This window comes from Mobula hypostoma, chromosome 7 (genome assembly GCF_963921235.1).
Source record: "Mobula hypostoma chromosome 7, sMobHyp1.1, whole genome shotgun sequence".
In the NCBI taxonomy this organism is placed as follows: Eukaryota; Metazoa; Chordata; class Chondrichthyes; order Myliobatiformes; family Myliobatidae; genus Mobula; species Mobula hypostoma.
In genome coordinates this window covers 14,551,684-14,577,858 of record NC_086103.1, presented here as the reverse complement: position 1 = coordinate 14,577,858, position 26,175 = coordinate 14,551,684, and the positions used below count along the sequence as shown (strand labels likewise).

The following is a 26,175-nucleotide window of genomic DNA, read 5'->3' as shown; positions in this document are numbered from 1 at the left end:
ACCCTCTCACACCTTTAATATATGCTCTCTGGTATTAGACACTTCTACCTTGGGAAAAAGATATTCCCTGTATACTCTATCAATGCCTCTCATAATTTTATAAATCTTTATCCCATCTCCCATAAGCCTCTACTGCTCCAAAGAAGGCAACCCGAGTCTGTCCACCCCCTCATTATAACACATGCCTTATAATCCAGGCAGCATCCTGGTAAACCCTTCCTGCACTCTTCAAAGCCTCAACATCCTTCCTATAATGGGGCAACCAGAACTGGTGTAGAGATTCTGAATGGATAGATAAGAACTAGGATTTTGAATTGGTGTATTATTGTCAGATGTAGTGAGAGGGTCTAGAACCAGTGGGCACAGCCTTATAATAGAAGCATGTCCCTTTAGAACAGAGATAAGACTCACAGATACCTGGACCATACCTCTTTCCACCATCTTACTTGTGTACAAGATAATAAGAGGAATAGATAGAGTGGATAGCCAGCGCCTCTTCCCCAGGGCGCCACTGCTCAATACAAGAGGACATGGCTTTAAGGTAAGGGGTGGGAAATTCAAGGGGGATATTAGAGGAAGGTTTTTTACTCAGAGAGTGGTTGGTGCGTGGAATGCACTGCCTGAGTCAGTGGTGGAGGCAGATACACTAGTGAAGTTTAAGAGACTACTAGACAGGTATATGGAGGAATTTAAGGTGGGGGCTTATATGGGAGGCAGGGTTTGAGGGTCGGTACATTGTGGGCCAAAGGACCTGTACTGTGCTGTACTATTCTATGTTCTAAAAATGTTATCCCCTACTCTTAATTCCTCTGTCTCTGCCACATCTGTTCTCAGGATGAGGCTTTTCATTCCAGAACTAAGGTGATGTCCTTCCTCTTCATATAAAGGGGCTTCCCTTCCTCTATCATCCAACTGTCCGTGCTCACTGATCTCCCTCCTGGTATTTATCCTTGCAAGTGGAACAAGTGCTACACCTGCTCCCTCACTACCATTCAGGCTCCCCAAAAAGTCCTTCCAGGTGAGGCAACACTTCATCTGTGATTCTGTTAGGGTCATCTACTGTACCCAATGCTTCCGGTGTAGCCTCCTGTATATCGATGAGACCCGACGTAGATTGGGAGATCGCTTCACTGAGCATCTGCGTTCCGTTCGCCAGAAAAAGCGGGATCTCCCAGTGGCCACCCATTTTAATACCATTTCCCATTCTGGCGTGCCTCTCCCTTACCATTCCTATTCCCCTCACCTCACCTCCTTGCCTGCCCATCACCTCCCTCTGGTGCTCCTACCTCTTTTCTTCCTTCCATGGCCTTCTACTCTCTCTTATCAGATTCCCTCCTCTCCAGCCTTTTATCTCTTTCACCAATCGTCTTCCCAGCTCTTTACTTCACCCCTCACCCTCTCCCAGTTTCACCTATCCCTTACTATCTTGCATTTCTTCCTCCCTTCCCCCCACCTTCTTAAACTGACTTCTGATCATTTTTCTGATGAAGGGTCTCAGCTTGAACCACTGACTGTAGATGCTGCCTGGCCTGCTGAGCTCCTCCAGCATTTTGTGTGAGGTGTCGAGATAATAAGGAATTTCTTTAGTTAGAGGGTGGTGAATCTGTGGAATTCATTGCCACAGACGCTGTGGAGGCCAAGTCATTGGGTATTTTTAAAGTGGAGGCAGATAGACTCTTGATTAGCCGGGGCGTCAACACTTATAAGGAGAAAGGCGCTGAGAGCGATAATAAATCAGCCATGTGGAATGGTGGGGAATACTCAATGGGCCGAATGGCCTAATTCTGCTCCTACGTCTTATGTAGCGAGGTATATTGAAAAGCTCATGTTGCATACTGTTCATAAGATTAAATCATTACACAGTGCATTGAGCTAGAACAAGGTAAAACAATAACCGAATGCAGAATTAAGTGCTACAGTTACAGAGAAAGTGAAGTGCAGGCAGACAAGATGCAAGATCATAAGGTCCTGTAATATTGTTAGGTCAAGAGATAACCTCACATTCTAGTCTGATAACAGTGGGGTAAGAAGCTGTCCTTGAGCCTGGTGGGACGTGCTTTCAGGCTTTTGTATCTTCTGCCCGATGGGAGAGGGAAGGAGAGGGAATGGGAGGGGTCATTGAACATGATGACTGCTCTACTGAGGCAGTGGGAAATGTGGAAAGTGGAGTAGTCTGATTTCTGTGATGTGCTGAGCTGTGTCCACAACTCTCCGCATTTTCTTGTGGTCAGAGCGGTTGCCACTCCAAACTGTCAAGCATCCTGTGGTGATACTTTCTACACTTCAGTCCAAAATGTCGACTGCACTTTTTTCCATAGATACTGCCTGGCCTGCTGAGCTCCTCCAGCATTTTGTGTGTGTTGCTCGGATTTCCAGCTTCTGCAGATTTTCTTTTGTTTGTGATACTTCCTACGGTGCATTTCAGTAGTCACTCATTCTACTAAAGCATAAGCTCCATTTTAATTTGGAATTCATATTTTAAATTTCTCAATGTAGATTATTGCTTTGACAACCCGGTTCTTCTTGTTAGGTTGGCTAAGTCACTGGGTATATTTAAAGGACAGGCTGATAGGTTCTTGATTAGTTGGAGTCAGAGGTTATGGGGAGAAGACAGGAGGAGGGGTTAATGGGGATAATAAATCAGCCATGATAGAATGGTGGAGCAGACTAGAAGGGATGAAGTTAATTGGGCTGCTGGCCTTCTGATTCCCCTCAGTGGCCGTCTCTGTTTTTCTAAGGGATGGAGAACCTGGGCTATTTTATCAACTCACCTGTCTGAAGTGGTTAGAGAATCCTTTGGTGCCTGGAGCTGGCTGTGAGCATCAGGATTTAGATTTGACCGAAACTAACACACACAAAATGCTGGATGAACTCAGCAGGTAAGGCAGCATTTATGGAGAGGAATAAACAGTCGGCATTTCAAACCAAGACCTTTCATTAGGCATTGGGCCTCCCCTCCTCTGCCTCCTATCACTCACTGTCCTGATCTCTAACGAGGCCCTTCATTGGTCAGGGTCAACCATGAATGTTGTGTTGTCGTTATTGCCCAACACAGGCATCATCCCCTTTCCATGCAGCTGATTTGAATCCAAAGGAACGGTAGAGGCCGATACAGTTTGGCACCAGTGGCATCACAGGAGCTGTCAGACAGCATTGAACTCAATGTAGGACTGCCTTAGGGACTCCAGATCCAAATTTTTCCTCGAGGTTTACTTCCGAAGCCTTCTCGATGAGTGGGTATAGCCACAAGGCAGCAGGGGTTTGAGATCAGAGTTCTCTATCTCCTGGATGAGCTGCATTTTTCTGTGCTGTAATGTTCTAAGACTCTAGTCCATGCTGACTAAGATCATTGGGGATGTTTTCATGTTCCAAAGAATCCAAATAATGAGTACCCAACGGCCATGCCATCATGGAATGCATTGTGATAAATGGCCATACTCCCACAGCAGGGAAACAGGCCTTTTGCCCAACCAGCCAACTAACAATTATGAGTGGTATAGATAGGGTAAATGCAAGAAGACTTTTTCCACTGAGGTTAGGTGAGACTAGAACCAGAGCTCATGGATCAAGGATGAAAGGGAGACCACGCCTGTCTGCAAATGCAGTAGCAGCAATTTTGTGCTGCTCTTAGTTATGTTTCTCTCCCCCTAGTTTAAATTTCGAATTTAAAATTTTTATTTGCTGATTCTTGAGGGGGAACAATATGTCTACGTCTACGAGGAGTGGGAAGAACTTGTCTGAAACTAGTGATAAAGGTAATGGAAAAGGAAAGATACAAAAGTAAGGATCTGATGAAATGTCACCATGGGCTGAAGATATCGTTCGGACACTGAATTCAATTAAAGATCAGAATGGGTCAATTAAAGACCAACTGGAAAAGAATAGTAATGAAATGAAGTCATTTCTGGGAAAACTTAAAGACTTGGAAACTCAAGTTATTACACACGAAGAGGAATTGAAGATAACTAAGCAAAAATTGTTTGAAGCTACAACTCGTTTGGAAAGATATCAAAATAAGATTATAGACCTGGAAACTAGGTCTCGCTGAAGAAATATACGAATTGTTGGGCTGCAAGAAGGAGCTGAAGATGGAGATTTAACTGTTTACTTTGGTATGCTTTTTCATACTTTATTTCCTACTATACTATCACAGCTGCCTACTATACAAAGAGCACACAGAGCTTTTACTTCGAAATTTAAAGATCCAAATAAACCAAGATCTGTTTTGGTTTGTTTTCATCACTTTAAAATTAAAGATTAAATAATGCGACAGGTAAGAAAACAGAGTTTTTAGATTTAAGGAATCTGAGCTCCATTTTTATGAGGATTATCCGAAGGAAGCAATGGAACAAAGATCAAGACTTGCTCTGATAATGAAACAGGCATATGGTAAGAAACTGGTTTCCTTCTTTGCGTTACCCGACAAGAATTAAAGTTTTTCCTCCTAACTCTCCTCTTCGTACATTTTTTGATCCAAAAGCCTCACTGGAGTTCGTTCAAACTATACCTGCCATTGCTACTGACACCGCTACCGAATGAACTATCTGAAAGCTGTTTGGTTATCTGTATATTATTGGCATTTTGGAAAGAAGATTTATGGAAGTTACATGGATATTCCATTGAGAGACTAATACAATAAGGAGATTTGTTCATTATTGCATATTATTGGTTTTTCTTTGGAAAGAAGATCTATGGTTTAAGTATGACTGTTTAAATGGTTACTCGGACATTCGACTGAGGAAAGAAAATAAAGGGACTTGTTTCTTTAGAAACATAGAAACATAGAAAATAGGTGCAGGAGTAGGCCATTCGGCCCTTTGAGCCTGCACCGCCATTTATTATGATCATGGCTGATCATCCAACTCAGAACCCCGCCCCAGCCTTCCCTCCATACCCCCTGACCCCTGTAGCCACAAGGGCCATATCTAACTCCCTCTTAAACATAGCCAATGAACTAGCCTCAACAGTTTCCTGTGGCAGAGAATTCCACAGATTCACCACTCTCTGTGTGAAGAAGTTTTTCCTAATCTCGGTCCTAAGAGGCTTCCCCTCTATCCTCAAACTGTGACCCCTCGTTCTGGACTTCCCCAACATCGGGAACAATCTTCCTGCATCTAGCCTGTCCAATCCCTTTAGGATCTTATACGTTTCAATCAGATCCCCCCTCAATCTTCTAAATTCCAACGAGTACAAGCCCAGTTCATCCAGTCTTTCTTCATATGAAAGTCCTGCCATCCCAGGAATCAATCTGGTGAACCTTCTTTGTACTCCCTCTATGGCAAAGATGTCTTTCCTCAGATTAGGGGACCAAAACTGCACACAATACTCCAGGTGTGGTCTCACCAAGGCCTTGTACAACTGCAGTAGTACCTCCCTGCTCCTGTACTCGAATCCTCTCGCTATAAATGCCAGCATACCATTCGCCTTTTTCACCGCCTGCTGTACCTGCATGCCCACTTTCAATGACTGGTGTATAATGACACCCAGGTCTCGTTGCACCTCCCCTTTTCCTAATCGGCCATCATTCAGATAATAATCTGTTTCCCTATTTTTGCCACCAAAGTGGATAACTTCACATTTATCCACATTAAATTGCATCTGCCATGAGTTTGCCCACTCACCCAACCTATCCAAGTCACCCTGCATCCTCTTAGCATCCTCCTCACTGCTAACACTGCCGCCCAGCTTCGTGTCATCCGCAAACTTGGAGATGCTGCATTTAATTCCCTCATCCAAGTCATTAATATATATTGTAAACAACTGGGGTCCCAGCACTGAGCCTTGCGGTACCCCACTAGTCACTGCCTGCCATTCTGAAAAGGTCCCGTTTATTCCCACTCTTTGCTTCCTGTCTGCTAACCAATTCTCCACCCACACCAATACTTTACCCCCAATACCGTGTGCTTTAAGTTTGCACACTAATCTCCTGTGTGGGACCTTGTCAAAAGCCTTTTGAAAATCCAAATATACCACATCCACTGGTTCTCCCCTATCCACTCTACTAGTTACATCCTCAAAAAATTCTATGAGATTCGTCAGACATGATTTTCCTTTCACAAATCCATGCTGACTTTGTCCGATCATTTCTCCGCTTTCCAAATGTGCTGTTATCACATCCTTGATAACTGACTCCAGCAGTTTCCCCACCACCGACGTTAGGCTAACCGGTCTATAATTCCCCGGTTTCTCTCTCCCTCCTTTTTTAAAAAGTGGGGTTACATTAGCCACCCTCCAATCCTCAGGAACTAGTCCAGAATCTAACGAGTTTTGAAAAATTATCACTAATGCATCCACTATTTCTTGGGCTACTTCCTTAAGCACTCTAGGATGCAGACCATCTGGCCCTGGGGATTTATCTGCCTTCAATCCCTTCAATTTACCTAACACCACTTCCCTACTAACATGTATTTCACTCAGTTCCTCCATCTCACTGGACCCTCTGTCTCTTACTATTTCTGGAAGATTATTTATGCCCTCCTTAGTGAAGACAGAACCAAAGTAATTATTCAATTGGTCTGCCATGTCCTTGCTCCCCATAATCAATTCACCTGTTTCTGTCTGCAGGGGACCTACATTAACCTCATATCTGGTTTGATTTTTTTTGTTTCTTTCTTAATTAACTAATTGGTAGTTTTTCCTACTAATGGGGCTTCTTTATATATATATATATATATATATATATATATATATATTTAGGGGAGGGTTCAATTACTTATGATATTATTAATTGATATTTCTGAAAATTTAGTTGGGTTAAATATGTTATTAACTCTTTTTCTGCTTTATTTTAATGTCTTATAACTGAATTTAAAGTTTTTTTTAGGGATTTAATGTTAAATTAAAAATGGCACTGGTTTTTCTTTTTAAGAGATAACATTATTTTGGTTCTTTCTTGTTTAATAGATGCTGGAATGTAAATACTTTCCTTTGTTGAGACTTTATTGTTTTTCTTACAAGGTCAGTTGGGTTTTTTTTAAACTGGGGGAGGGAGAGAAAACCCTTTAAAAAAATTTTTTTCTGTACAGGCAGAGCAGTCCCTGGTTTCATATACAGATGCCCCCCACTTTTCAAACATTCACTTCACGACACCTCACTGTTACGAAAGACCTACATTAGAAGGTGCTTTCACTGTTACGAAAAAAGGCAGGGCGCGCCCCGAGCAGCCAAGCTCCTCCCCTGGAACTGCATTCTAGCCGGCATTGCTTAAACACATGCCTGTGAGCACCTGTGCTTTATGTCGATTTGTTTCGAGCATCCGTTTGCAAGATGAGTTCTAAGGTATCGGAAAAGCCTAAAAGAGCTCGTGAGGGTGTTACACTTAGCGTAAAACTAGACATAATTAAGCGTTTCGATCGTGGTGAACGAAGTAAGGACAAAGTGAGTTTGGCTTGTGGAAGTTGATGAAGATGATGTTGAAGCGGTTTTAGCATCCCGTGACCAAGAACTGATAGATGAAGAGCTGATGCAATTGGAAAAGGAAAGGATAACAATCGAAACCAAATGCAGTAGCGAATGGACCGAAAGTGAAGTTGTCCAGGAACTGAACGTGAAGCAACTGCGTGAGATTTTCACTGCAATGATTGCAGAAAAGTACGACTTTAATTTTGAAAGGGTACATAGGTTTAGGGCATATTTGCAGGATGGTTTGAGTGCTTACAAAGAACTGTATGATAGAAAAATGCGTGAGGTTAAGCAGTCAAGCATACTGTCGTTTTCCAAGCCTTCAGGCAGAAGAAGATGACCTGCCTGTCCTGATGGAAACAGACGACGATGAGATGACACCTCAGTGTCCCACCACCCCAGTGGTCCCAACCTCCAGGCCACGTACCGATACATTACCACGAAGCATGCAGTGGTGCAGCGGTAGACAGGACGCACCCAGCACATCTTTAAGAAAAAAAGCCGAAATAAACAAGCTAATTAATCGCCTCTGATCTGGGCCGACATTTACGTGCTGGGCGGCACCTAATTAATTAGCTTGTTTATTTCGGCTTTCTTTCTTAAAGATGTGCTGGGTGCGTCCCGTCTACCGCTGAACCACTGCACTCTTCGCGGATCGGTATCGGTCAGTGGCCTGGAGGTTGGCGACCACTGCACCACCCCAGCCTCCGACGACTCAGCCTAACACACCATCATCAGTGTGCTCGGCGCTGTCTTCCCGATTCCAGTAAGTGATACTACACTGTACATACGTTATTTCTACTTTACATAGACTATGTATTTTTAAGTGTTATTTGGTATGATTTGGCAGTTTCATAGCTTGAAGGTTACTGGAGAGAGTGTTTCTGCCAAGAGTGCTTGTGCCATGTTTCTGCCGCGAGCACTTGCGTGAGATTTTCGCTACGGTGGACAGTGCGGCAATGATAGCAGAAAAGTATTTCTACTTTATATAGGCTGTGTATTTATCATATCATTCCTGCTTTTACTATATGTTACTGTTATTTTAAGTTTTATATGTTATTTGGCATGATTTGATAGGTTATTTTTTGGATCTGCGAATGCTCACAAATTTTTCCCATATAAATAAATGGTAATTGCTTCTTCGCTTTACGACATTCTGGCTTACGAACCGTTTCATAGGAATGCTCTACCTTCGGATAGCGGGGAAAACCTGTACTATCATAGGTTGCTTGCCTTTTTCTGGGCTTTGGGGGGAGGAGGGTGGGGTTAGTTAGGAGTTTTTTTCCCACTGGGTGGTTCCAGAGCATGCGTTTTCTACGTGGTTGTATTCTTCATCGCCGCCATTTTTGATCATCCCGTATTGGTATGTGCTCTGCGCATGTGTAAAGTAGAATAAAATTATAGTATGGAATTTAAACAGATTAATGTACTAAGTTAGAATGTACGTGGTTGGAATCATCCTATCAAACGAAAAAAGACTTTTAAAATTATTAACCAATTACAACCTGATGTAATTTTTGCTCAAGAGACACATTTCAGGGTGGGAGATCAAAATAGATGTTTTGGATGGTGGAGGGGTTTGCAGTTTCACTCCACTTCTCAGAGTAAAACTAAAGACGTGTCCATCTTTATTAAATCCAGTATATTTACTAAAGAGGATACTGAGTCAGATTCTAATGGTAGATTTTTAATTGTTAAAGGAGTGATCAGAAAAGTTGTTTTGGTCAATCTGTATGGTCCTAACTTAGATGATCCTTTTTTTTAAAAAGGTATTTGCTTTACTGCCTGATTTAAATGAATATATGTTGATAATGGGCGGGGATTTTAACTGTTGTTTAAATCCTTTGATTGACAAGAGCGCAACCAATCAGCGACTTCCAAATCGCTCCACGTCACTTACTAACTCCTTTTTGACTTTTATGACAGAGGATCGGATGCGGATCCTGAAGCTGATTAACTCTTCTTCGATCTGTGCTAGTCATTCACTGATTCAATTTAAAATTGTACATCATTACCATTTGACGAAGGAGAGACTGTCTAAAATATTTCCTAATGTTGTTAGTTATTGTGATAGATGTAAAACTGAGACAGCTACACTAACACACGTGTTTTGGTCTTGTTCTATACTGGAACAGTTCTGGGAGTCAGTTTTTTCGACAATTTCTAAAGCACTTAAAATTAATTTACAACCTAATAAATTAACTGTGCTTTTTGGAATAATTCCTCAAAATGTCCGTGGTATCTCTGTGTCCGACCAACATGTTGTTGCATTTGTTACATTGATAGCTAGGAGGGCCATTTTGTTGAAGTGGAAGGATACATCAACTCCCACTTTGTCACAAGTGATGCTATGTCTTAGTTTGGAGAAAATTAGAAGTCAAACCTTTGAACCTATATTTGATTTTGAGAAAAGATGGGGTTCATTTGCTCGTTATTATCATTTGAGTTAATTGATAGGTTTCCTCCACGATCTAATTGTTAATTTTTGGTAAATTTTTTTTCTTGCTGGCGGTTAGATGTTTATCTTTAGAAGCTTTTTGTATGACACATGGCTCCGGGGTAGAACACCTAATGGGGTTTTCCCCTCCCACTTTTTCTTGCTTAGTAGGGTTTTTTTTATTATCACCAAAATGTTTTCAATCTTTAAAATAATGTTTTTTTTTCTTGAGACATTGTAAGTGTTGCTTACTTCGATGTACTGGTGTTAATTTTGGATAATAATAATAAAAAGGTGTGAAAAGAAAAGAAGGATGAAAGGTAAAATATTTAAGGGGGAACTCCACTCAGAGGATGGTGAGAGTGTGGAAAAAGCAGAAGTGGTGGCAGCTCTTGGGCTGTATTCCCTGGAATTTAGGAGAACGAGGGAGGATCTCATAGAAACATTCCAAATGTTAAAAGGCCTGAACAGATTGGATATGGCAAAGTTATTTCCCGTGGTTGGGGAGTCTAGGACAAGAGGGCACAACTTCAGGATTGAAGGACATCCATTTAGAACAGAGATGCGGTGAAATTACTTTAGTTTAGTCAGAGGGTGGTAAATCTGTAGAACTTGCTGCCATGAGCATCTACGAAGGCCAAGTCATTGGGTACATTTAAGGCAGAGATAGCTAGGTTCTTGATTAGCCAGGGCATCAAAGGGTATGGGGAGAAGGCAGGGAGTGGGGATGATTGGATTGAATGGCAGAGCAGACTCGATGGGCTGAAGGGCCTACTTCTGCTCCTATATCTTATGGTCTTATGTGGGTTCGATTTCAATATTTAAGAGAAATTTGGATAGGTATAAGTGCAAGTCGATGGGACTGGGCAGATTCATGGTTCAACACAGACTAGATGGGCTGAAGGACCTGTTTCTGTGTTATAGTACACTATGACGATCAAATTCGACATTGTAGAACAGCAAAGATACAGGAAGAACTCAGTGGGTCAGGCAGCATCTGTGTTTCTGGACTCGATGAAGGCTCTCCACCAGAAACGCCAACCGCCCATTTCACATCACAGATACTGCCTAACCCGCTAAATTCCACCAGCGTAACACATATAAAATATTGGAGGAACTCAGCAGGTCAGGCAGCATCTGTGGAAATGAATTAACAGTAGACGTTTTGGGCCGAGACCCTTCTTTGGGACTGGAAAGCAAGGGGGAAGACGCCAGAATAAAAGGGTGGGAGGAGTGGGGAAGGGAACAAGCTAGAAGCTGATAAGTGAAACCAGGTGGGTGGGGGAAGGGGGTGAAGTAAGAAGCTGAGATATAAGTGGAAAAAGGGCTGGAGAAGAAGGAATCTGATAGTTGAGAACAGTGGACCATGGGAGAAAGGGAAGGAGGAAGGGAACCAGGGAGAGGTGGTAGGCAAGCAAGGAGAAGAGGTAAGAGGCCAGAGTGGGGAATTGAAGGAGGAAGAAAGGGAAAAATTACTGCAAGTTCAGAATATAAGGTGTTGCTCCTCCAATCTGAGGGTCGTCTCACCATGGTGGAAACTGGGAGGTGATTCCTCCAGCAATTTATTTGTTGTTCCAGATTCCCACACCCACAGTTCCTTGTGTCTCCAAATCACGAGTTTCTGTTTACTTACCCATAATGTTTAAAATGTGAGAAGTGCTGGATTCAGCTGTACCCTGCAAGTAGGAAGCGGCTTGGTTTAATGCTTCTTCTGAGCCAGGTTCCTCCCTCTGTATCAACAGACAGGCAAACAGCAGGAAACAAGTGATTTCACTCGGACGGCTCCATGTGGTCTAAACTAAGTTACTAGCCAGGGCGGAAACACCCGAAAGGAGTGAAATTGGCTTGAAACAGTTTGAGTCAGGTTTTAGTATCACTGAGGTGTCTTGAAATTTGGTGTTTTAGAACACAAAAAATTTCAGCACAGTCCAGGCCCTTCAGCCCACGATGTTGTGCTGATCTTTTAACCTACTCTAAGATCAACCTAACCCTCCCTTCTCACATAACCCTCCAATTTTCTTTTATCCATGTGCCTGTCTAAGAGTCTCTTAAACGTCTATAATGTATCTGCCTCTACTGGCATGGCATTCCACACTACTCTCTGTGTAAAAAAAACTATCTCTGACATCCCCCCTTTACAAAAGATATTTGCATTTTACTGGACTGTACTACTACTCAGGAGAGCAATGCCTGTAGCCCATGGCATTATGCTGACCTTTTAACCCATGCCAAGATCAATCTGGGGTGGCAGGGTGGAGAGATGTCTCTAGCAAAAGAGGTGTATGGTGCTCCTCCCCTCTGCTAGCCTGTAGGTTACCCTTGGGCGAGGTGTAGCACCGGCCTAGCCCCCCAATTAGTGTCACGTGAAGCCATGGGAGCTGGTGGAGGATGGCCGTATGAGAAGATGGCGCATATCACAAGTCCTGGTTATGTGACCACTGATGCCAGGCAGGCAGTGTCTGAGGATTATTGATAATGGCTGCGGTCAGCCATCTCGTAAAGACACTGCCCAGAAGAAGACAAAGGCAAAGCACTTCTGCAGAAGAATTTGCCAAGAACAATCATGATCACGGAAAGACCAGGATCACCTATGATACAGGACACAGCACATAAAAAATGAAGATCAACCAAACCTTTCCCTCCCACATATCTCTCCATTTTCCTATCATCCACGTACCTATCTAAGCGCTTCTTCAATGTCCCTGTATCTGTCTCTACCACCACTTATAATAGGGCGTTCCATGCATGCACCGTACTGTGTAAAAAAAAATACTTCTGACACTCCCCCACCATCGCGGGCTGAAGGACCTGTATTGTGCTGCAGTGTTCTACACAGCCGTGGTTCTGTTCTGACTTTGTAGAACTATAGCTGACCACTGATTCATTAAAAGGGGATTACTGCTGGATCCCTCACCTCTCCCACCCCAGCACTTTGTACAGCGTGGTTACCTGGAGATGTGGCTGCTGGCTACTCCCCTCCGTTGCACTGTACTCTGAGTGTTCTGTAATCTCCTTAAACAGTGGATCATCTGAAACATATAGGAAATCTCAGAATCCCTCACCACAAAGATCAATAAAAGCTGCATGAAAACCACATTCCAAAAACTGAGGCGTATTATCCCAACATAGATTCAATAGGCAGAATGTCCTGTAATCTTTTACTTTTTTAAAAAATCTTTTTATTGAGTAAGTATACAAAAAAGGTAAGCCATATAAACATTAATACAATGTTAAAGTATAATAAAATTCCAAAAGATAACAATACCAAAAAGAAAATACTACAAACAATGTAATTTAAGCATAAGAAACCAAAATAACATAATAGTATACTAGATTTTATATATATCAATGGAAAAAAAGAAAAAAAAACCCCAAAAAAAAACCCACCGTGCAACTAACTAAAAGCAAAGCAAAGCAATGGGCTAACTTGAAACCAAACAGAGTTAAACTTAAAATCACGTCCTCAATCCCGACCTCCATTGAAACAGTAAAAAAAAAACAAGAAGGGTAAATATTACATTAAATGAAAATATCGAATAAAAGGTCCCCAAATCTGTTCAAATTTAAATGAAGAATCATGAAGGTTACTTCTAATTTTCTCCAGATTCAAACATAAAATCGTCTGAGAAAACCAAAAAAAGGTAGTTGGAGCATTAAGCTCTTTCCAATGTTGTAAAATACATCTTTTCGCCATTAAAGTAAGAAATGCAATCATTCTACGGGCTGAAGGGGAAAGATTACTAGAAATTTTAGGTAGTCCAAAGATAGCAGTAATAGGGTGAGGAGAGATATCTATATTTAATACCTTAGAAATAATATTGAAAATATCTCTCCAAAAAATTTCCAAAGTAGGGCAAGACCAAAACATATGAGTTAAAGAGGCTATCTGCCCCGAACATCTATCACAGAAAGGATTAATATGCGAGTAAAAACGCGCTAACTTATCTTTGGACATATGTGCTCTATGCACCACTTTAAATTGAATTAGGGAATGTTTAGCACAAATAGAAGAAGTATTAACTAATTGTAAAATCTGCCCCCAATCATCCACAGAAATGGTAAGCCCCAATTCCTGTTCCCAATCTACCCGAATCTTATCAAATGGAGCTTTCCTGAGTTTCATAATAATATTATAAATCATAGCCGATGCACCTTTCTGACATGGATTAAGGTTAATTATCGAATCTAAAATATATATAGGAGGAAGCATTGGAAAGGAAGGAAGTATAGTACTTAGAAAATTTCTAACTTGTAAATATCTAAAAAAATGTATTCTTGATAGGTTATATTTATTAGATAATTGTTCAAAAGACATAAGGGAACCATCTAAAAATAAATCCAAAAACCGTAAAATACCCTTAGTCTTCCAAGTTTGAAAAGCGCGATCCGTAAAAGAGGGAGGAAAAAATATGTTACCTAAAATAGGAATCGCTAACCCGAATTGATTAAGATCAAAAAATTTTCTGAATTGAAACCAAATACGCAAAGCATATTTAACGATCGGGTTAGAGACCTGCTTAAGGCGTTTCGAATCAAAAGGAAGAGATGAACCTAAAATAGAACCAAGTGTATAACCCTGAACAGATTGTAATTCCAATGCTACCCATTTAGGAATAGATAGTATATCCCGGTCAAGTAACCAAAATTTCATATGTCGAATATTAATAGCCCAATAATAAAATCTAAAGTTAGGTAATGCTAAACCTCCATCTCTCTTAGCTTTCTGTAAATGTATTTTACCCAGTCTCGGATTCTTATTCTGCCAAATAAATGAAGGAATTTTAGAGTCGACTTTATCAAAAAAAGATTTAGGAATGAAAATTGGTAATGCCTGAAACACATATAAAAATTTTGGCAAAAAAAACATCTTAACTGCATTAATACGACCAATCAAAGTTAAATATAAAGGAAACCATTTAGATGAAAGTTGAGTAATATGGTCTATTAATGGTAAAAAGTTAGTCTTAAATAAATCTTTATGTTTACAAGTAATTTTAATCCCAAGATATGAAAGGTAATTATTAATCAATTTAAATGGAAATTTATAATATAAGGGAAGATGTTTATTAATCGGAAAAAGTTCACTCTTACTAAGATTTAATTTATAACCTGAGAAAAGACCAAATTGTGCTAATAACTCTAAAACAGCAGGAATAGATCTCTCAGGATTAGAAATATATAAAAGTAAATCATCAGCATAGAGTGATAATTTATGGGACTTTAATCCCCGAGTTATCCCAGTAATATTTGAAGATTCTCGAATAGCAATTGCAAGAGGTTCTAATGCAATATCAAATAATAGGGGACTAAGAGGACAGCCTTGTCGAGTACCACGAAAGAGAGGAAAAAAAGGTGAGTTTAATGAGTTAGTACGAACCGAGGCTACAGGGGAGTGATATAACAGTTTAATCCAGGATATAAATTTCAGGCTAAAATTAAACATTTCAAGCACCTTAAATAAATAAGGCCATTCTACTCTATCAAAAGCTTTCTCGGCATCTAAAGAAATAACACACTCAGGAACATTTTGTGAGGGAGTATAAACGATATTTAACAATGTACGAATATTATAAAAAGAGTAACGACCTTTAATAAAACCCGTTTGGTCTTCCGAAATAATAGAAGGAAGTACTTTTTCTAGTCTATTTGCTAATAACTTAGAAAAGACTTTAGAATCAACATTTAATAAAGATATTGGTCTATAAGATGCACATTGAGCAGGGTCTTTATCCTTCTTTAGTATTAAAGAAATTGATGCTCTATTAAAAGATTCCGGAAGTTTACCAAGTTTCAAAGAAGCCTCAAAAACCTTATAGAGCCAGGGAATCAATAAAGAAGCAAAACATTTATAAAATTCAACGGTAAACCCATCAGGGCCAGGAGCTTTCCCCAGATTCATAGAAAAAATAACATTCTTAATCTCATCCATTGTAATGGAAGTATCTAATAAAGAAGACATATCCTGTGAAATCTGAGGAAAGTCTAACTTATCTAGAAAATCATTCATATATTTAGAATCTCGAGGAGACTCTGATTGATATAAAGAAGAATAAAAATCACAAAAGGTATGATTAATCCCCACATGATCCAATATCAATCGATCATTTTGATTATAAATCTGATTGATTTGAGATTTAACATAATTAGATTTCAATTGATTAGCCAGCAGCTTGCCAATTTTATCACTGTGAACATAAAAATCACTTCTTGTTTTCTTTAATTGGTTTACAATCGAGGACGAGAGTAGTAAACTGTGTTCCATTTGAAGTTCAGTTCTTTGTTTGTATAGCTCCTCAGAAGGAGCCATAACATATTTCTTATCAATTTCTTTAATCTTGTCCACAATTGCCATCTCCTCCTGCTTCTGTTTCTTCCTCAAAGCAACGGAATACGAAATAATCTGACCCCGAATATAGGCTTTAAAAGTGTCCCAAAGAGTGTTAACCGAAATATCTTCTGTATGGTTAATTATAAAAAAAAGCTCAATCTGTTCATTCATAAAATTAACAAAGTCCGAGTCCTGAAGCAACAGCGAATTAAAACGCCATTGTCTATTGTTTGGTATATTGGCCATAATTTTAATAGAAAGCTTAAGTGGAGCATGATCCGAAATGGTTATAGAATCATAATCACATTTAATCACTGAAGGAATGAGACGAGAATCAATAAAAAAATAATCAATTCTTGAATAGGAATGATGAACATGTGAAAAAAAGGAAAAATCTTTTTCCTGAGGATGCAGAAAACGCCAAATATCCGTCGACCCAGAATCAGAAAGGAAAAAATTAATCAAATTTGCAGATTTATTAGGTAAAGTCCGTAAAGGAGCTGAACGGTCCAAAGCTGGAGATAAACAGGTATTAAGATCTCCGCCCCAAATCAATGAAAACTCGTTCAAATTCGGAAACTGATCAAACAATGATTTATAAAATTCCGGACAATCCATATTAGGAGCATAAACATTAACCAAAACTACTTTTTTATTAAAAAGTAAACCACTAACCAATAAAAATCTACCATTCGGATCAGAGATAATATCCTGTTGTATAAAAGTAACTGAGGAATCTATAAAAATAGAGACGCCTCGAATCTTAGCATTGGAGTTCGAATGAAATTGTTGTCCCTTCCAGAATTTGAAAAAACGTAGTCTGTCCCCCCTCCGTACATGGGTCTCTTGTAAAAATAAAATTTGTGCTTTAAGTCTCCGGAACACTTTAAAAACTTTTTTTCTTTTAATAGGATGATTAAGACCATTAGTATTCCAGGAGACAAAATTAATAATAGACTCCATAAATCCTAAAGTCAACCCACAACAGGGAGGATTGACAATAGGCGCGACCCACAAACCCGGAGAGGGAACAGAACATACAAAAGATACCGGGGAAAAGGACGCAACCAGTACTTCAATAATGTATATAGCCCAAAGAAAAACAAACTAAAACGTGAAGCCCCTCCCGCCACCCCCCAGCCCAAGACCCCAAGGCAAAATCTAAAGCAGACCCGCCAGAAAGAAGCAAGCGCTAAAACTACCCCCATGACTTCCGGTATACGCTCCCTAAAAAAAAGGTATAAATATGAAAAGGATCAGCTAATTGTAAAACAGTAAAAAAATAAGTAAAAAAAAGTTAGCTCAATTAGAATACACACAGAACAGAACAAAAGCCGGAAAATATATATATTAAAAAAAACCCACAATATACCTCAAACTCATGAATAGACACAGCAACAAAAAAAATAGGATTATTAACATAAAGTGATTATAAAAAGCAAAACAGAATAAAATTTAAACAAAAACTACAAAATTTAAGGCCGCACAGGAAATACGTAAGATGACAAAAGGGAAGTAACCACCCAGAATCCCCTGGGAAAAGAAAGAAATGACGCAGTTAAAAAGAAAGTTTAGTAGCCATATTAAGAAATCGAAAGTAAACTTTTCTGCCCAAATAGGGCACAGAAAAGTTAAAACCAACCAATTCACAGCCTCCGATCGACGGAGAAAATTAAAAAGAAAGCAATTAAGATGTTGGAGATGAAAGTTGATCCAGATAACTCTGGGCATCCGATGGAGAATCAAAAAAACGAAGGGCTCCATCTGACATGCGAATCCTTAGACGTGCAGGGTACAGCAGCGCTGGTCTTAAATCCCTCTTATAGAATTCCGACATCACGGATCTGTAACGGACCCGTTGGTCCCAGATTGGTTTACTGAAATCTTCCACGAATCGGAACTTAAGATCCGAAAAATCAATGAAACCTTTAGATCGAGCGAATCGAAACAGTCTCTCCTTGTCTTGAAAGTAATGAAAACGTAAGATAACATGCCTAGGTCTATCTGACCTAGACGAGTATGATGGGATTCTGTGAACACGATCCAGTAGCGGTGGTTGGTCAGGAAATACAGTAGGGAATGCATCTTTTAAAAGTTGGGAGAAATATTTCATGGGGTTGTTACCTTCAGCGGCTTCCCTCACGCCAATCATTCGTAAATTCTGCCGTCGCATTCTAGATTCCAAGTCAGAGTTTTTAAAAGTCAAAAAGTCAAGTTTCTTCTTCATTACATTTACTGTTTCTTCGATTTTCCCCATCTTAAGCTCACTTTGTTGCGCGAATTTTTGAAGATCAGATATAGCCGACTGATGTTCCGCAATACATGTTTGCATCTTATCAATTAAACCGGCAATTTTCTGGAAATTAGTTGAGATTTCCGTATGAATCAGGTCTTTAACAGGGCCTGCAATTTCCGCACGAATCATCTCCCTAACAGAGGTTGAGATTTCCCTCTGAATTAACTCCGATATCACTTTCAAAGTCACCGGTGATTCAGTCGGAGGGAGATCCGTAGCTTTTGGTTTAACCGGAGGTTTACCATCCTTGCCGTCTTTCTCGTTCTTAGACATAGCAGATCTCAGTATCATCCAATTGTCAGAGAATTCAGTTTAATTCAAAGTATTGTAAGAGTTGATGCCTTAATGGTTAATTAAAGTATAGCTGACCATAGAGAAAAAAAACTCAGAGGCAATGGAGCGAGTCAAGAACGCGACTTCACTCCATGAGCGCTACCGGAAGTCCCGTAATCTTTTACAAGAACCACAATCATAATCAGGTTTATCATCACCAACACATGTCGTGAAATAGTTGTTTTGCAATACATAATTAAAAATACAAGTATACTGTATGTCTATTAAAAATAAATTAAATAAATAGTGCAAAGGGAGAGGAAAAACAGTGAGGTAGTGTTCATGGGTTCACTGTCCATTCAGAAATTTGATGACAAACGGGAAGAAGTTGCTCATAAAACATTCAGTGTGTGTCTCATTCTCTGTACTTCCTCCTGATGGTAGCAAGAAGAAGAGGGCATGTTCTGGGTGATGGGGGTCCTTTATGATTGATACCACCTTTTTGAGGCATTGCTTTTTGAAGATGTCCTCGATACTGGGGAAGCTAGTGTCAATGATGGAGTCAGCTGAGTTTACAACTTTCTGCAGCTTTTTCCCGATCCTGGCAGTGGCCCCTCCATACCAGATGGTGATGCAGCAGTCAGAATGTTCTCCATGGTACATCTGTAGAAATTTGTGAGCGTCTTTGGGAACATACTAATTCTCCTCAAACTCCTAATGAAATATTAGATTATGAAGACACGTAGTTCTCTTTTATTGTCATTTAGTAATGCATGCATTAAGAAATGATACAATATTTCCTCCGTGTGTTATCACAAAACACAGGACAGACCAAGACTGAAAAAAACTAACAAAACCACATAATTATAACATATAGTTACAACAGTGCAACAATACCATAACTTGATGAAGAAGTCCATGAGCACAGTAAAAGTTCAGTCTCTCAAATGTCCCACATCTCACGCAGATGGGAGAAGGAAGAAAAACTCTCCCTGCCATACCTGACCACGGTCCGACTCCGAGTCATCTGAAAACTTCGAGCTCTGATCAGCTCTCCAACACCGAGTACTGAGTGCCATCTCTATCCGAACGACTCGACCTCCATCTCGGTCGCCAACAGCAGGCAAAGCCGGGGATTTTGAGGCCTTCCCTCCAAAAGATTCCCGACCGCGCAGTAATGACAGCAGTGAACGAGCATTTCAGAAATTTTTCCAGATGTTCCTCTGTGCTTTCACGTCCATCTCCATCAAATCAGAATTGTCCGCGGCCCCTATTTAACGGACACGATATCATTTTTCACCGGAGGGCTGCGCACGTGCGGCGCACTGCTCTCTCTCCTCTCCTCCCTCCATCGTGCCTTCTTTGTAATTGTATCAATATGTTGGGCCCAGGATAGATAATCAGAGATGCCGACAACCAGGAACTCCAACGTGCTCACCCTTTCCGATGCAAACCCTTCGATGAGAACTGGTGTGTATTCCCCCAACTTCCCCTCCTGAAGTTCACAATCAAGCCGTGACAAGGCGAGGGTTAAGGTAATGTCCAGGCAAGGATAGCTTACTGACCGTGTGCAGTAAACTCAGGCAAGAAGAGCATAGTTTCCCTTTGCACAGCAGGGGACTGGAGCCATTTGGTGTATGGAGACAAATGAAGATGACACTTACTATTGGTCAGCTACTAATTCTGAAGTATTATTGACTAATGAGGAAATTCCATTGGGTGTTAATATCTGTATTATCATAACGTGATTGGTGATTGATTAGGCAATTAAGGAATTTGAAGCAACACACAGAAAATGCTGAAGGAACTCAGCAGGTCAGGCTACACTCATGGAAACGAATAAACAGTCAACGTTTTGGGTCAAGACCCTTTCTCAGGACTGGAAAAGAAGGAGGTTGACACCAGAGTAAAAAGGAAGAGGGAGGGGAAGGAGGATAGCTAGAAGGTGATAGGTGAAGCCAGGTGGGTGGGAAAGGTAAAGACATGGAGAAGGAGGAATCTGATAGGAGAGGAGAGTTGACCATGGGAAAAAGGGAAGGAGGAGGGGACCCAGGGGAAGTTGATAGGCAAGTGAGAGGAGGTAAGAATCCATAGTGGGGAATAGATGAGGTGAGGGGGAAAGAATTATTTTTTACTGGAAGAAATCAATATTGATGCCAGGTTGGAGGTTACCCAGATGGAATACAAGGTACTGCTCCTGCACCCTGAGGGTGGCCTCATCATGGACTAGAGGAGGCCATGGTCTGACATTTTGTAACGGGAACTGAAATTAAAATGGTTGGCCACTGTGAACTCCTGCTTTTGGGAGCTGGAGTAGAGGTGCTCAACGAAGTAGACCCACAATTTACAAGTCACACCAATGTTGAGGAGGCTGCATTGGGAGCATGAGACACAACAGACCACAGTAGATTCACTGGAAGGACTGTCTGGAGCCCTGAATGGAGGCGTTATTGTCAAGATGTCGGTCAGCAATTTGTCTCCAGAAGTGGAGACAGAGATCAAGGAAGTAAAGAGAGGTGTTGGTTGACAGTTTGTCTCTAGGAATTTGAACAAACACAAGATCACTATTTAGTGAATATCTGTATCCAACTAGTAAATTCTATATAAAAATGGTCATTTCTTGGTTTAAACTTCAAAAGGGGCTGCCACAGTAGCACAGCAGTGTGACGCTTTTACTGTTTGGGGCATCAGAGTTTGGGGTTTAATTCCGACGTCTTCTGTAAGCAAGTACGTATGTTCCTTCCCATATGCACGTGGGATTCGTCTAGGTGCACCAGTTTCCTCCCACATTCCAAAGGCGTACCGGTCAGCAGTTAATTGCTCATTGTAAATTGTCTGTGATTAGGCTAGTGTTGAATAGGTGGGTTGCTGGGTGGTGCAGCTCGTCTGGCCCGAAAGTCTCTGAATAGATAAACAGTTTGGTGAGAGGGGCCATGTTGGTCTCCTTGTGCACAAGTAAATAAAGTGTGATTGCGGGGACAGCGCAAGTTGTCAGAGACTAGTTATCAGCAAGGCCAACCTTCCATAACAAGAGCTTTTAATTCCCTCACCAATTTTCAGCAACACGCAGTAGAAAGCATCCTATCTGGATGCATCATGGCTTGGTATGGCAACTGCTCTGAACGTGACTGCAAAAAACTGCAGAGATGTGGACATACCTCAGCACATCATGGAAACCAGCCTCCCTTCTATGGACTCGGTCTAAACTTCTCACTGCCTCTGCAACCAGGGACCCGTTCAATACTGACCATTCTCGTCTCCCCCCTCCCTCATCAAGCAGAAGACGGACCACTGCACACAAGGACAGCTTCTATCTGTATAAGACAGAGCCAGGGATCAGCAGTCAGGGTTCGATTCTCCTACTGTCTGCAAGGATTTTATATGTTCTTCCTGTGACCACATGAATTTCCTCCAGGTGCTCTCGTTTCCTCCCACATTCCGAAAGTTGTACAGGTTAGGGTTAGGGCATGCTACGCTGGAACTGGATGCACGGTGACACTTGCGGGCTGCCCCAGAATAGTCTCGGACTGCAAACAACAGGAATTCTGCAGATGCTGGAAATTCAAGCGACATACATCAAAGTTGCTGGTGAACGCAGCAGGCCAAGCAGCATCTATAGGAAGAGGCGCAGTCGACGTTTCAGGCCGAGACCCTTCGTCAGGACTAACTGAAGGAAGAGTGAGTAAGGGATTTGAAAGCTGGAGGGGGAGGGGGAGATGCAAAATGATAGGAGAAGACAGGAGGGGGAGGGATAGAGCCGAGAGCTGGACAGGTGATAGGCAAAAGGGGATACGAGAGAATCATGGGACAGGAGGTCCAGGAAGAAAGACGGGGGGGGGGGGTGACCCAGAGGATGGGCAAGAGGTATATTCAGAGGGACAGAGGGAGAAAAAGGAGAGTGAGAGAAAGAATGTGTGCATAAAAATGAGTAACAGATGGGGTACGAGGGGGAGGTGGGGCCTTAGCGGAAGTTAGAGAAGTCAATGTTCATGCCATCAGGTTGGAGGCTACCCAGACAGAATATAAGGTGTTGTTCCTCCAACCTGAGTGTGGCTTCATCTTTACAGTAGAGGAGGCCGTGGATAGACATGTCAGAATGGGAATGGGATGTGGAATTAAAATGTGTGGCCACTGGGAGATCCTGTTTTCTCTGGCAGACAGAGCGCAGATGTTCAGCAAAGCGGTCTCCCAGTCTGCGTCGGGTCTCACCAATATATAAAAGGCCACATCGGGAGCACCGGACGCAGTATATCACCCCAGTCGACTCACAGGTGAAGTGATGCCTCACCTGGAAGGACTGTTTGGGGCCCTGAATGGTGGTAAGGGAGGAAGTGTAAGGGCATGTGTAGCACTTGTTCCGCTTACACGGATAAGTGCCAGGAGGGAGATCAGTGGGGAGGGATGGGGGGTACGAATGGACAAGGGAGTTGTATAGGGAGCGATCCCTGCGGAATGCAGAGAGAGGGGGGGAGGGAAAGATGTGCTTAGTGGTGGGATCCCGTTGGAGGTGGCGGAAGCGGAGAATAATATGTTGGACCCGGAGGCTGGTGGGGTGGTAGGTGAGGACCAGGGGAACCCTATTCCTAGTGGGGTGGTGGGAGGATGGAGTGAGAGCAGATGTACGTGAAATGGGGGAGATGCGTTTAAGAGCAGAGCTGATAGTGGAGGAAGGGAAGCCCCTTTCTTTAAAAAATGAAGACATCTCCCTCGTCCTAGAATGAAAAGCCTCATCTTGAGAGCAGATGCGGCGGAGACGGAGCAATTGCGAGAAGGGGATGGCGTTTTTGCAAGAGACAGGGTGAGAAGAGGAATAGTCCAGATAGCTGTGAGAGTCAGTAGGCTTATAGTAGACATCAGTGGATAAGCTGTCTCCAGAGACAGAGACAGAAAGATCTAGAAGGGGGAGGGAGGTGTCGGAAATGGACCAGGTAAACTTGAGGGCAGGGTGAAAGTTGGAGGCAAAGTTAATAAAGTTAACGAGTTCTGCATGCGTGCAGGAAGCAGCGCCAATGCAGTCGTCGATGTAGCGAAGGAAAAGTGGGGGGACAGATACCAGAATAGGCACGGAACATAGATTGTTCCACAAACCCAACAAAAAGGCAGGCACAGCTAGGACCCATACGGGTGCCCATAGCTACACCTTTAGTTTGGAGGAAGTGGGAGGAGCCAAAGGAGAAATTATTAAGAGTAAGGACTAATTCCGCTAGACGGAGCAGAGTGGTGGTAGAGGGGAACTGATTAGGTCTGGAATCCAAAAAGAAGCGTAGAGCTTTGAGACCTTTCTGATGGGGGATGGAAGTATACAAGGACTGGACTTCCATGGTGAAAATAAAGCGGTGGGGGCCAGGGAACTTAAAATCATCGAAAAGTTTAAGAGCGTGAGAAGTGTCACGAACATAGGTCGGAAGGGATTGAACAAGGGGTGATAAAACAGTGTCGAGGTATGCAGAAACGAGTTCGGTGGGGCAGGAGCAAGCTGTGACAATAGGTCGGCCAGGACAGGCAGGTTTGTGGATCTTGGGTAGGTCTCGGACTGCATTGGTCTTTGACGCAAATGATGCATTTCCCTGTGTGTTTCTTTTTCTTCTTTTTCAATCTTTTTATTAATTTCAACATCATAAACATTACAAAAAATAAGTACAGAGCAATTGGGATTATATTGATAATAATTAGTTTGTACAAGTATAAAGTCAAATGGCACATACTTAATAAGCCTCCCAAAATCTCACAAAAATACCAGTAAAATATAGAAAAAATATACATGAAAATACAAACATATTCTAGAAAAAACATAAAAAGAAAATATCCCATTAGGAAAAAAAACTAATTTAACCAAACTAGAAGAAAACTAGAAGAGTCTGAGTGGGAGTGCCGAGAAAGACATTTTTGAAATTTTCATTATTTTTTTTTCTCCAACGGCGTTCTGAGAGGCAGGACTGCGCAGGCGTGTGACGTCGGGCTGTGCAGCGCGGCAGATTTAAAAGGAACAAAGCCTCATAGAGCGGGCAGCGTAGTTTGCGGGCGGCGGAGTGAGCTGGGAGCAGAGTGAAGACTTAAGGGCTTCGGCTCAACGGGCTTAGGCGGAAACGGGCGAGGCGAGGAAGGTTTGACATTCATTTTCTGTTGTTATTTGAGGAGAGGGGCAGGATGAGTGTGAGGGCAGTTTGCTGTTCTCGGTGTCGGATGTGGGAGGCCCTGGAGTCTCCAAGCCTCCCGGACTTCTACATCTGTGCCCGGTGCGCCGAGATGCAGCTCCTAAGGGACCACGTTACGGAACTGGAGCTGCAGCTTGATGACCTTCCTCTGGTCAGGGAGAGTGAGGAGGTGATAGAGAGGAGTGGAAGGTAGGTGGTCACGCTGGGGCCACGGGAGGCAGACAAGTGGGTCACAGTTAGGAGGGGGAAGGGGAAAAGTCAGGTGATGGGGAGTACCCCGGTGGCTGTGCCCCTTAACAACAGGTACTCCTGTTTGAGTACTGTTGGGGGGGACAGCTTACCCGGGGGAAGCAACAGTGGCCGTGCCTCCGGCACAGAGTCTGGCCCTGTAGCTCAGAAGGGTAGGGAAAGGAAGAGGAGGGCAGTTGTGATAGGGGACTCGATAGTAAGGGGGTGCAAACTTACAGCACGCGGTATTGGGGGTAAGGTATTGTTGGGGGTGGAGAATTGGTTAGCAGACAGGAAGCAAAGAGTGGGAATAAACGGGACCTTTTCAGAATGGCAGGCGGTGACTAGTGGGGTACCGCAAGGCTCAGTGCTGGGACCCCAGTTGTTTACAATATATATTAATGATATTCATTGTTTATTGGCTATATTTAAGAGGGAGTTAGATATGGCCCTTGTGGCTACGGGGGTCAGGGGGTATGGAGGGAAGGCTGGGGCGGGGTTCTGAGTTGGATGATCAGCCATGATCATCATAAATGGCGGTGCAGGCTCGAAGGGCCGAATGGCCTACTCCTGCACCTATTTTCTGTGTTTCTAAAACTAAAGAGAGAAAAAAAGAAAGGGCTGTTATGGTATCTCAGATAAAACCAATAGTGTTGCTACTTCTGCTCCTCTCCCCATATATTGAAGCAACAAAATAGAATTGGAAAGGGTCAAATTACATCATGTGAAAATATCGAATAAATGGTCTCCAAATCTCATCAAATTTAATAGATGGGTCATAAATGGCACTTCTATTTTTTTCTAAATTTAAATAAGACATAGTTTGAGAAAACCAATGAAATGTAGGAGGAGGATTAATCTCTTTCCAATTCAATAGTATAGATCTTCTAGCCATTAGAGTAACAAAAGCAATCATCCGACAAGCTAAGGGGGTCAGATGACGTTGTTCTATCATTGGTAAACCAAAGATGGCAGTAGTAGTAGTAGTAGTCATACTTTATTGATCCCGAGGGAAATTGGTTTTCGTTACAGTTGCACCATAAATAATTAAATAGTA

The 26,175-nt window shown here is 42.0% G+C and overlaps 1 protein-coding gene across 1 annotated transcript in view; it reads right to left on the bottom strand.

Moving 5' to 3' along the window:
- dele1 (DAP3 binding cell death enhancer 1) overlaps positions 1-26,175 on the bottom strand; it is a 71,850-nt gene that overhangs the window by 22,986 nt on the left and 22,689 nt on the right. Inside the window, exons 6-7 of the mRNA XM_063053061.1 lie at positions 12,788-12,867; positions 11,472-11,568 (exon numbers count right to left, since the gene is read on the bottom strand). Of these exons, the coding sequence (XP_062909131.1) occupies positions 11,472-11,568; positions 12,788-12,867 (177 nt within the window). The remainder of the gene's footprint in view (positions 1-11,471; positions 11,569-12,787; positions 12,868-26,175) is intronic.